The 12,549-nt window shown below is 49.9% G+C and overlaps 1 protein-coding gene across 1 annotated transcript in view; it reads left to right on the top strand.

Moving 5' to 3' along the window:
- LOC149341483 (protein Wnt-4-like) overlaps positions 1–12,549 on the top strand; it is a 53,757-nt gene that overhangs the window by 28,256 nt on the left and 12,952 nt on the right. The window contains exon 2 of the mRNA XM_089543593.1: positions 5,834–6,090. Coding sequence (XP_089399719.1) covers positions 5,834–6,090 — 257 coding nt within the window. The remainder of the gene's footprint in view (positions 1–5,833; positions 6,091–12,549) is intronic.

Here is a 12,549-nt window from a genome sequence, read left to right as displayed (position 1 = left end):
CAAAACACATCGTACTCACTATACGTCGTGCATTTGTTACGATGTAGACGTAACATACAATAGCCCAGCTACTTTATGAAAGAGTACGATCAAAATGCACAGTTAAATCATTGGGAACTAGAGGGTACAAGTTTGACAAGGGGCGGGGGGTAAAGTGATGAGGGGCAAGCCTCTTCCGTCTCTCGACGACTGCGAGGCCGTGACTGTCACGGAACTGTCACGCTGTCATTGCGTGCGCGCGTGTTGACCGAGAAAAATGCGACGCATGCTTCAAAGATGATGCAAACGTGGAGAAAAAGAAATGAAAACGCGCTTTGTTACTCCTTCCGAAGAATGATCATCGCGCTTCGGATGCGATAATTAACCATGAAAGTATCTATTCGTCATCAGGAATCATCCTTTAATTTCGCTGTTCGCACGATCAAAATCTTGGCTCTGCTGAGGTACTCTCGAGCTACTCGGTGAAGGCAACGTCACGAACCTTGGCAGCGTAAATTCGTTTCGATAGCACATGGTGACAAAAAAAAAAAAAAAACGGCCAGGCGTTGTACACGGGGAATCGTGCGCGCACGTGTGGAGTTGTCTGTCAACTCACCGGTTGCGATGCCAGAGGTTCAAGTGGCTAAAAATGGCTCTCTGAAAGTTGTAAACCTTCTCTCGTCGTCATAATGTCTATCGCTCCCGTAGTAAGGCCAAAATAAAATGAAATTGATGCTTTTCATATTCTCCACATTTTGAGACGCGTACGTGTTTGTCCCTGTAGTACGGGCACCGGGTTTAATCCGCCAGAAAACACGCGGAGAACGAGAACAAAATTCATCCGTTCGGAAGCAGCCAGGGCCACTTGTCTCCAACGTCCGCGCCTGCTGTTGATGCCGCCGTCCCTAAAAGTGAAGACCGCGAACCGCGAGGCGCGCATGATTCATTGTTCCGTTCCGCTCTTCATGCGCCGCATGCGTACCGCATGCAAATTACCCGCAGCTCAATTGCGCATCACAAAACGTATTGCGTTGACTCCGCACACAGAGCGACAGAGAAGAAAACGACGACAGCGCAAAAGCGGGCAAACAACAGAAGCCGCAGGAAAAAGCTTTCTAAAAGTGTATCACTGCGGGACGAAGCCGGCAGGCGAAGCAAAAGGGGACAAATCCAAAACAGCGTGTCGACACCGCCGCCACTGACCGGATTTTGCAAAGCCCGCTGAGCCGCAGCGCTCGACTGTTGTGCGGCGAAGGCAACTTCCGCGAGTCAAGCGGATCGCGTCGCTTGGTGGCTGGCTGGCGCGCGGGGCACTCCGCGTTTCTTCCTTTATTTATTTTTTTTTGTCCCAGCTAGCGTTGGCTTTTGACGTCGCACCCGACGTCGACCGTCATCGTTGCGGGGAGGAGAGAACAGAAGGGAGGCACTAGGGAAAATCGAGAGTCCTCCTTCCCTCCTCCGCTGCCTCCTGCTGCTCCCGTTCTCCCTGTCTCCTCGTGATCCCTCTTCTCCCTTTATTTATTTCCCTTTCGCCCGTCCCGGTCTCTGAATGGGACAGCGGCGGGGTCACTGCGTCGCGGGGCTCCCTTCCTTTTTTTTTCCCTCTTCTAACCGCGTTACTACACCGAGCGCGAAATGCGATCACGGCCAATTGGATTAACGCATGGGGGAGAAAAGGATGGAGGCCATCGTGGCGTAAACGGGAGCACAGGGACGGAATAAAGGGGCGGAGGAGAAGAGGCAATTTTGTGCGGCAAAAGGGGCGTAACGAGGACAAAGGGAAGCTCAGGCGCATCGCTCGAGGAGATATCGGCCTCCGGGATCGGATGTGTGCTGGTTCCGCCAAAAGATGCCCGTGTCAGGGTGGCCCGTAAAGTGCGTTGTCATCTCTAGAGAAATAGTCTGAATGGAACAGTTTCAAAAATTACTTACTTGTCTTTGGCAATGCGGTGCAAATGCTTGCGAAAAGTACAGACGGTCTTATCTGGCTGTTATTAGAGTCTTAATCCTTGATAACAAGGATTCCCTAAGAGGCTAGAGAGACATTCTTAAATCGTAAGAGACGCAGCGGCACTTACCGAGCGCGCGAACTGTACGGTTTGCAGTGAAGGAACAGCTACATCATACGTCGTAGCTGCTAGCTTTAAAGGGACACTGCAGGCAAATTGAAGTCTGCCTGTAGTCTCGGATCACGGCACTCGAATGACAAAGACACCACTCTCATTGAAAACGGATGCTTTAAAAGAAGAAAAGGAAGAGAATACACAAAAATGAAACAGCTGTCGCCATCACGTGCCGGTTTCGTAACTAAACTACGCGCGTCGGCATCTAATATTTAACGTGGATCCCGGAGGCTACACTACACGGTCATTCGCTTCAAAATGGAGGCAAAAGTGCTTCTCCGTGTGCACGTCACGAGTTTGATTCGAGGGCCAGCAAAAAATTTTACCTTCAAGTTACTCCACCCTACTTATGTTTTTTTTTTTTTTTTGCTGTCGGAAAGACGTTAACATACCCGGGAAGAACCAGAAAATTGCATTTTATTGAGAACAACAATTGAATGAAGTTGTGCTCGATTTACATTTAAACTTCACTGCCTATACGCAAGAGGGGCCGCACAATTCGCACGAGTATCGTGCCTTTAATGTAGCGCCTGCTACCAGATTTTTCTTGTTCCCTGTGCTGCGCAGCACTACTGGGCAACTGCAAATAGGTTTGCGGGCGCGGTAAGCATTCCACAAAAATCGCGAAAATTCTACCAAAAATTCAGCCCGTCCTTCGGACGGACGAACAAGCCCGTTCGCAGTTCCCAGTTGTCCCCGATTTTCCCGCATCGCCGCCGACGCGTTCTCGCCGCAATGTTCGGAACACAGAAAGACTCCCGAGCCAGTTGTATTTTTAACCTCGACAGCTATACACAGCGATATCAAGTATAGAACCCGTGCGAAACGCTCACGCAGGCGGCCTCATATTTTTTTTTTACTTTACTTTTTCTATTCACTGTGACGAAACTAAAAAGCGCCGCGCGTCGCGTTTTTGTCTCACTGAGCGCAGAGAAAACGGCGAGATTTATGTTGGGCGATTTGTGAATTCGTTCCCGTCGTGTCCCCCGGCCGCGCGTGGCCCACGGCTTTGCACTCGTGTGCGTTTCCCTTTTTGGGCGCACGAGGCGAAGAAAGGCGGCTTGGTTGGGCGGTAATGGGCGCGTATTTGTTCTCCGGATGGGCACCAGAGGGCCATAAGTCGCGCGCGGGGACGTCACATGAAAAAAAATAGTAATAACAGAGGCTCTCGAGGTCGCAAGATGCTGTGGAGCGACGAGAAAGCGGCGAGAGGAAAATGGGGCGTGCGCTGCACGTCGGGTACAACAAAAGGGGTTTTATAGCTACAGATGTTTCTGTAATCCAGCGTCCGAAAGAGCTTCTTGGCGCGCTTTCTCGGACGCTGGGCCAACGGTCCGCGCTGGCTGAGTGACTTGTGAGGCATCCTTAGATAGGGCAATCGCCGCATGCTCTCGGATGTGTGAGCAGCGCATCGTGTCACCTTCCTGGCATATCGTATCTAGTGCAAACCGCATTCTTACCTGCGCTTGGTCCAATGTGTTCACTAAGGTGTGTTCTAAGCCTAACCTAGAAATAAGGACTCCAGAACTATGAACGCATTTTTATTCTTCAATTGAGGCCCGTCGAAAGTCAGAATCCTTCACACATTGGTTCACAAGTTCTCCTATTCTTGAAGAAACATTTGTCGCACTATTTAGAAAAAGCTCGGCGGCCTCTTTGAACTCATAATCATGAAAAAATAGGTGTCCTTGAAGCTGCTTCTTGAGGCGTCAAAACGAAAACAAGTCATGGGGATTAGTTCTCAGGTACTGGGCGGGAGGTTGGCGACTTCGAAGTTCGAACTACTGGTCCAGCACGGCCTCATATGCAACGTGTGCGCGCTGTGCGCGGGGCGCGTCATTTGTTAAAGATAAAGAAAAAAATCTTTGCTGGTGCGAGAATTTTGCATTCAGTTTTGTTGTTTTTCTCTTGCTGGTCTTATGCAACGAAAGTAGTACTTGGACACAAATCATCGCAGTCATCATCCCTTTCATCCCTGTCATCGCAGTTTTGACTAGGATGAAATCGGTCAGCAGAACACTTTTCTTATCCGTAAAAAAATGTCGCCATGACCTTTCCCTCAGAGGCTGTACTGAGCTTGGCCGACAGAGTAGCACTATTGTGTCTCCAGACGATGCTCCCTTGGGGTCCAATCCAAGATCCATGACCAGTCAGCAACCACCTGTAAAAGCAATTTTCATCAGCGCTAATTAACGCTAAGATTTAATTAAAACATTCCGCTCCGTAATTCTTTGTTTCAGAGGTCAACATGTCCGTCCAAGATCATTTCTGCGTAATCAGTTTACCAATGTCCAATTCCATTGCAACATACCTAAACAACATCACGCGCTTATTGGCAGTATCCGTGTCGCCCAATTTGCAGTACACTTTTCAGTGATAACTTATACTGGCCAACCGGCCCCCGGGTCGTCTTCCAAATAATCTGCCTAGCCTGAACAAATTTGCCCATCGTCTAGCGGTCGCATATGGCTGCGCACATTTTCTGTACGCATTCATCATGCGCTCGACAATATACACGGACGTTGCTTCTTTCGTCGAAATTCAGATAAGGACACAATATTTGATGCAGTTTCTCGCTTTAGCCGTTTCCACCGGATCGCTTTCAAGCGTCGCGGTGCTATGTCAAGTAAGTACGAAACTTTCGAGACTCGACCATTTAATAGGAGGATCGTGCAATATGCAAGCAGCATTGCGTTATCATCTGTCGGTTTCGTCATTAATATATGCTTACGACTCACTCAAAACCATTCGAAAGGATAGACCGAGAAGCCTCGCAAAGTGGATGTAAACTTCTGATTCATAGTATTTATGCGGGGGGGGGGGGGGGGGGGGGGGAGAGAAAACAACGTGACGAAGGCTGGAGAGGTTGGCCTAAGGAAAAAGGAGCAAAACTAAACTTGTCACACTTTGTGTCGAGTCGCCCGTCCGAGGCAGAGTGCTGCTATTTCTTGAGCGCATGCCGATTGCTGAACCACCAAGCTCTGGCAGTGCCTGAAAGCTGGCATAGCATCCCTGCAGTGATGCAAGTAGGGACTGCACCAAAATTTTTAATTGATTTTTGCGCCGGCACTGCAGTGCTCATTTGGATGAGGCCCGGGTACAAGCTCGCCTGGAAAACGATGAAGTACCTTCACGCCTTTAAATGCGCACACCTTGTACATAACTGTGTAGGAATCGGAGGACATTATCTTGCAGATCTGCTTGGGGGAAGGCGAAGAAAAGAAAGAAGTAGTAGACCAAGAAGAGTGTCATTCTGCGGTAATTCATTTCTGTAGCAATGGCGCCCAGCTTTGTGCGTGCGTACTGGATCTTTGTTTTCTCCCCGTCTTTATATTTCCTGTCCGGGAAAAGTGTGAAATCGCAATCTTTTCAAATTTCAACGACTCTGAGCTTCTGGGGCGTGGGAACTGCATTTTCACAGCTTCTGATGCCAATTCTTAAAGGAATGTTTACTGTAGTCTTATAGCGTGTTTGCTGCCGTTATCATTCAGACTTCACACACGTAGTGCGAGCCTCTATTGCAATTCTTAGTTCATAGATACTTATTTGGCATTAATAGTTGATTATTGATATTACCATCCTTCTTGGGACATTATTCTAGTCTTCTAACTTATTTCCTAATTGGTGGGCTAAAGAACCGGGGAGGAACTTGATGTCTATTGGCGCGTAGCACGCGTTCCCACACACATATTGCGAAGAGTGCCAAAGGGTTCTTCTCTGCGCATACGCAGGCTGCTGGGCATGCCGAGCACGTACCAGAACATGCTGACGCTCAAGGCGTCGGCGCACTCGGAGAACTGCCACAAGCTGCGCTACCAGGTGAAGGAGAACCGGGACCTGTGCGTGCTCAGCCACCGGGCCCTGCAGACGGTCAGCCGCGGCGCCAAGCTGGGCATCGACGAGTGCCAGTTCCAGTTCCGGGCCAGCCGCTGGAACTGCACCACCTTCCACAACATACCGTCCGTCTTCGGAGGGGTGCTCAACGTCAGTGAGTATCCCCCTCTTATACTGACGCCGTCCGATTCAGTTAACGATGGTCCCGCATGCAAGCACTGTGAACAAGCATCGCATCCAGAAAGGCGTCTTACGTAGGCAGGTCTTCGGTCCGACCCGCGGCGACAAGGAAAAGTAACCAATCATCAGGATTTGTCTCTTAGGCTTATAGCGGAGCACAAGCTGTAAATCTGCGTAAGGTAAGAAGAACACTGTAAGGGCTTCACTATACGAATAAGAAGCAAACTCCGTTGCTTGTCTTGGTAAACGCGGTACACACGGCGCCGGTAGTTTGTAGTTTCTTGACACCCTATGTACATTCTTTATTTCCAAGACACTAACTAACCAGGGGCCAAGGGACCTACGAGAGATATGAACCCTTCTCGCAGGCTAACCGCGCAGGCCTAAAATTTTAGGTGCACGAACTCGGGTCGTCCTCTCAGAATGCTCGGAGGTTTTAATTTCAGGCTGCATGTCATGGCCGTGAGAACCTTCAGTTTCGGCACGGCTAGCTTTTCTGTTCCCAGAATAGGTGCCGAAATAGGTGGGCGTAACCTTACAAGACCACGAGGTCCTCTCCGCTAGTTTTCTGAGTGTACGCTGTTGAATAGCATTTTCAAAAGGAGATGACGACGGTCGAGAATGAACACAAAGCCCGAATCTGTTGCTTTTTGGGACTTTCTCTTAACACTGTACATACTTTCCGGTTAATTTTGAGTTTTGTCCCAGGATGAAGACTGGATTGAGTGCTGCCGAACGTCGCGGCACGGCAAGCGTCGAGTTTCCCTCCATTGGTTTTCGCTTCCAGTTTCACAGACTCCGGTACCCATGTTCGCTCACACTGCCACCGCGTGTATCCCCGGTGTCTCCCAGTCTCCGGCAGAAATTAGCTCTCGCGGGGCGGGCGAACTCGTCCCGAGAGCCTCCTTTCTCGCTCACCGTCCGCGGGCGTACTCCCGAGCGCGCGGTATGCTCCGTCGAGATCCGACACGTCCCCGCTGCCGAAGGCGGCGGCGGCGGCCCGGGGCATTCCTTCGCGGGTCCGCCTAGCAGCAGCAGCCGAGGCGGCGGTCGGCATACCAGCGGCGGCCCTCTTTTGCATGCCCGCCACGTTTGGCGGCAGACACGGGGCCACTTTAGGGTCCGCTATCTTTACGACCAGGGGCCGGGGCTTGTCCGACGCCCACGGCCCCGCGGTGATGCAAGCATCGGCCGCCGTCGCGGCCGATTATCGGACCGCGCCCGGAGTGGGGGGGGAGGTCCCGACCAGCCGGACTCCCGGCGACAGACGCCGGCGCTGACGCGCGCGCCGCTTGTAGGCGACGACGCTTTACGACCGCCGGGAATGCGTCCCTTCCGCGCCAGAGGAAGAGGAAGGAAAGAGCCCTGCGTGCGGCAGCCGAAGCACGGAGCGCAGCCACCCCTCTGCTTGCACGGCACACAACCTTGCATGCGAAAATTCAGGGAGCCCACACGGACCCGCTTCAGTCGACTCACCATGTCGACTGCAGGACCGACCTAGGACTAGCGAGCATCATTTACTCCCCAGAGCAATCTCAAGGCGCCTACGAATCATGTGCGCGGAGATTTCGCCTACGGTTGGATCTAGATCATGTGAACGACAGTGTAGTGGTAATTTTGGCCCTGAGTTACAATTGCAAACAAGTAACCTGAAAGATTTCGCAGATTTTTGAGCAGGGCCCTCTTTTGCGTTTACTCGATCTTTGTTATTGGTCCGAGAATTGCACGGAACAAAGAGGTATGGAGAAAAAGAACTGAAGCGAATTTCGCCCGCACTAAAAGTTGCAGCTTGTACCTTTGAATCAAAATGTCCCAGTCCATATAATCAGTTTCGCCCTCAGTGTCCGAGACGCGAATATACTTTTCCTCTTCTTTTTTTTTTTTTGCCGCAGAACTCTTGATTCATATACTTTCGGTTTTTCCGCACACACTCGGTGTCGTCTGTCTTGCATGCATCGTTAAATTATCAGTGTTCGCCCCGATAGCTCAGAGCAGGTCAGCATTGATTCAGATGTATATTACACTGTTGTTTTCGTTTAGTATCACTTAATTTAGTGAGATAAAGGCGTTCCTAATTTTCATCAAAAATAAATTTCGCAATTTTTGCGGCCGAAAAGGTCAACCCTGGGTAATTTCTCCAAAAGAAAAGATCTTTTTGTTTCCTGCTGAAAAGTATGCTTACCGCCACCGTCCGACGGTCTTCCCAATTCAATTTACGGGCTGTCGCCTCTTCTCGAACATATCACTAAATATACTACGTAAAGCGGGCGCCAAATTTTCTTCCGTTAAACCACGCGTGACGGCAGATGGTTAGCATTAAATAGTGCTTCGTAACAAGTTTTAAATTATAACCAAAAAGTGCCACCTTTAGTATTACAATACTTCAGCGACCTTGTGGAGGCATTCAAACCTGCGTTGTGGTATTTTTGTTAACAAGCCATTATTTACATTTCTGGCAAGTTTTCGTTAATATAAATATATTCAAATACAAAAGTACAAAATAATTGCAACAGAAACCGTTGTCTAGTGATGACCAACTTAAGAAAAAGCTCTTGCTTCAACGCAAATTAATTAGAAAGGCCATCTCAGATCTTTTGAAAAATGAAAAAAAAAATGAAAAAAACGATGTAAGTTTACTAAAGGAAATAAACAGTTAGAGGCGACACTTAAGCCCCACCTTAAGGGTATGACACGATAGCGTAATGAGCTAATTCCCACACATGCTGTATGTCATTCTCTAATTTACACTCATAGATCCCTGTGAGTCCTCCTACCCCGCCTGGCGCAGGTGTGCAGCGGTTAAGCGATACGCCACCACCGTGCGATGGCAGGTGCTCCCAGCGGTGGTCTTTCTGCGGCCCAGGTTGCTCATCCCTAGCGACCAATCATTAATTTAACTACCACCTGCCACAGTGGGCAGTTTGCTCACTATATCCAGTGGGCACGTGATCTGCATAGAGACCTTCTTGGACCTGCATCAAGAAATGATGCTGGCTTATTGAAAAAAATATGAAATAAATGGCACTCGGTGATGATGAAGTCATATACGTAAATCAGCATGGGCAACACAAATCAGCAAGTATGGAAAGCTGAATGCATCATCGTCACCATCATCATCAGCTTGACTACGCCCACTGCAGGGCAAAGGCCTCTCCCATGTATCTCCAATCAACCCTGTCCTTTGCCATTTGAGGCCACCGTATCCCCGCAAACTTCTTAATCTCATCCGCCCACCTAACTTTCTGCTGGCCCCTGCTACGCTTGCCTTCTCTTGGAATCCACTCCGTTACCCTTAAGGGCCAGCGGTTATCTTGCGTTCGCATTACATGCCCTGCCCAAGCCCGTTTCTTCCTCTTGATTTTGACTTGATTGGAAAGCTGAATGCGCTGTTTGTTAAGGCTACCAAGCACTGAAGTAAGAAAGCGCTTTCGCATTAGAGCTCTCGCATCCGCGTATTCCACATGCGTAGGTGTGTGTTCGAGAAATTTTTATTTTAGGAGTTGTGCGGTTAAAGAAAAATTTTTATAACATTGGTATCGTATCCGCAAAGGGTCTGTGTCACATATATATAGTTCACAAGACCTGCCATATTCCTCCGAGCTTGCCGAAAATATGTTTTAAAACTTCGAGAGGGATCACAGTCCATGTCGTTCACAGTATTCTTTAACTCAGATCAATTCTATAGGCGTAAAATGTGTTGACAAACACTTTCACACGCAGGAGCCAATCCACTTTAGGCAAAAACACGCTCATATGCAAATGTGGTCGAGCGAAATGGGAAATATTGCATTTTTAAATATGAGCTGCAAACGGCATCTATAACTTCACCGAGAGAGCGCTGGAGTACTCTCATTATATTCTGTTGTGTCCCCTTATTGCTTTTGTGTGTGTGTTAAGCGTGGCCCGCATGGAGCGTTTTTCCAGGCGATTCGTCGGCGTCGACGGCACCGTAGCGTTTTTTTGCCGCCGGGGAGGACGTTTTTGCCAAATCGTCGGGTTCTGTCGAAACAGATAAAAACGTCGACGCCGCGCCGACGCCAGGAGAGGGCAGCGACAGAGGGCCAATGAGAGCCGGAACGGGCGTCACGTGACTCTGGGCGGAGCCACGCCGGTCGAGAGAGACGCGCTTGCGAGCTCTCTCTGGCACTGTAGCTTGACCACCAAAACTGCGTCGTGCTTCCCGGAAAGCATAGTTATTATCCGGAAACACGGGCGTTTGACACACCGAGGGTACCGAGTTCTAGTTCACTATAGTACCGAGGCTTGGGCTTCGGGTTTCTCGGCCGAAACGGCCGAGCAGCGTGTTGTCTCTCGGAGGAGTCGCTTTTAGCTGGCCGCGCCGTCCATCAGGGGCACGCGTAAACGGTAGCGCCATCTAGTGACAAGACGCCAAAGCACATAAACGCTGTGTTGAAGAATTTTTTTTATCCGTAATTGCTGATAACTACGATGGGTGCATTGCGAGCCTTTTTTCGTTCCAAGTAGAAAAACTGCTAATAGATGAAAATGTAGCAAGTGAATAAAAGCTAGACAACTGCTTCACCAGGTGTCGTTCTTGCGAGGTAAACACAGTTAGGCCTAAGAGCTTGAAAATCGCGAAATTATCTGAAAAACAAAGGCTAGTTATCGCTTATACCTCTACGCGTGGGCGAGCTGTGCGAAGTAAAAGCGAACCGCTACCATCTGAGCGAGCTATCACGTCGAAGAATCCAGCGGTGACATGTATTTATTCCGAAGTGGGCGAGCAGGGCGCAACCATCTTGTCAACGTCGCCCGTAGCGCGCGCCGCTCGGCTGCTGACCATGCGGGAGTGAATTCGTCGACGCCGGCGCGGGCGTTGGGCGCGCGACGCGATTTCGCGGGTAAAAAACGCTCCATGCGGGCCAGGCTTTACCCCTGCAGTGTCCCGTCCGAACGGCCACTTGCCCCCTCTTCGCGCGCTGTCGCCGATGCCCCCCCCACGGTGCGCCCCCGCATCCTCCTCCTGTTTTGGGAAGCCACTCCCTCCCATGGACGCTTCTCCGCTCCCTCCTTTCTTCGGACGGCCAGTTCGGCTCCTGCCTCGGTCGACGCTGGTCGCACCGTCATCAGCTTTAAATAAACAAAATCTTAAGGTACCGTGTGCATCTTTCGCTGCATTCAGCACAGCGACCGGACACGACATATTCAGAGTAAATCAACCTTTCTCATGCAATTTCATCTACATTTACCTTTGAAATAGAACTTTTTACCCTCATTAGGAGTGTACTTGAGGATCAGCACATTTCAAAACTTCCTGTACGCCACATCGCATGATTGACAGGACAGGGCTCACGCTTCACACCTGGGTCGCGAGGCTTTTTAGGCCGTCAGTGAGAAACCATGCAGTGCACAACGCCTAGAACGGCAGCGATCAAACCGGTACCGTGCAGAATGACTCGGCGACTATTTCAGTTACAGGAGCTAACTGACCAAATAACGTCTGGAAAAGCTGTACACTCCTTGGAAAGCTCAACGCTTATAACTGTATTGCCAAGTTCACTTACTTGGCAGCAATGTCATGTTTCTCTCTATAGCTAAATCAGGTTGTTAATGGCGATTCGTTGCAACTACGACCAACCGTCGTGCGCACCCGCCTGTGGCGTTCCCTGCTTACTAGCTTTGTACTTGAACCTGGAAGCGCCTCGCGTGATAGGCAGGCCTTGACATTCAAAACAGCAAGCTAATCTCCTCGTACCGGTCTTTCTTGAGGTTTTTTTCATTAGCTAATATGCGCACAGAAATGCGAGCTCGGCAAGCAACCAAGCTGTTAGTGCAGAGGACCTCTGCACAGGCAAACTCAGCAGAACGTTTTCGTGCAGTATGGGAGAAGGCGTAACCTGACGTGACGCCGAAGAGCCTCTCGTGGCAAATGTAAACACTGGCCACGCGAGCAAAGAGCGAAGCGTAGACGTACCTTTCTTCTTTCTTCCTTTTTGCTTCTCCTCGCTTGTTGCCGCTGGCACGCTTGGAAGTCTTGAGTGGCGTCTGTTTACAGTCGAGTCATTCATTAATCTTAGGTGCGCAACCCAGTTGCCCTTTTGAGCAGGGCGTAATTTGCCCGCGTGTTTAGTCTGCGAGACCCCAAGTTCATTTTATCTGCCTCTGTATTGTACTCCACTGCGAAGCACACTTACTTCGCACCCCCTTTCTGTTCATTGGTTTTCCGTCGGCATGGGCCAAACACCTCCATATTAAGCTCTGCTTCAAGCAGGTGACCGGTGTGGCTGCTGCGCCATGCAAGTGCTTTCAAATTCTGGCAATCAAGTGCAGGTTGAGGTTGGAGAAAACTACGCTCAGTCTCGCGGGAGAGTTTCCTTGCGGTCAACTGTGCACTACTTACACAGTTTTAAAGCGATAGCGTTAAAGGCCCTGTTCACCAGAAAGTCGCTGCCGGCTTCAGGAGGTGGGCCAC

Source organism: Amblyomma mixtum, chromosome 5, assembly GCF_055824585.1.
Source record: "Amblyomma mixtum isolate Tamu chromosome 5, ASM5582458v1, whole genome shotgun sequence".
In the NCBI taxonomy this organism is placed as follows: Eukaryota; Metazoa; Arthropoda; class Arachnida; order Ixodida; family Ixodidae; genus Amblyomma; species Amblyomma mixtum.
Note: the sequence above shows the minus strand (reverse complement) of the source record. Positions and strands in the feature narration are given on the sequence as shown.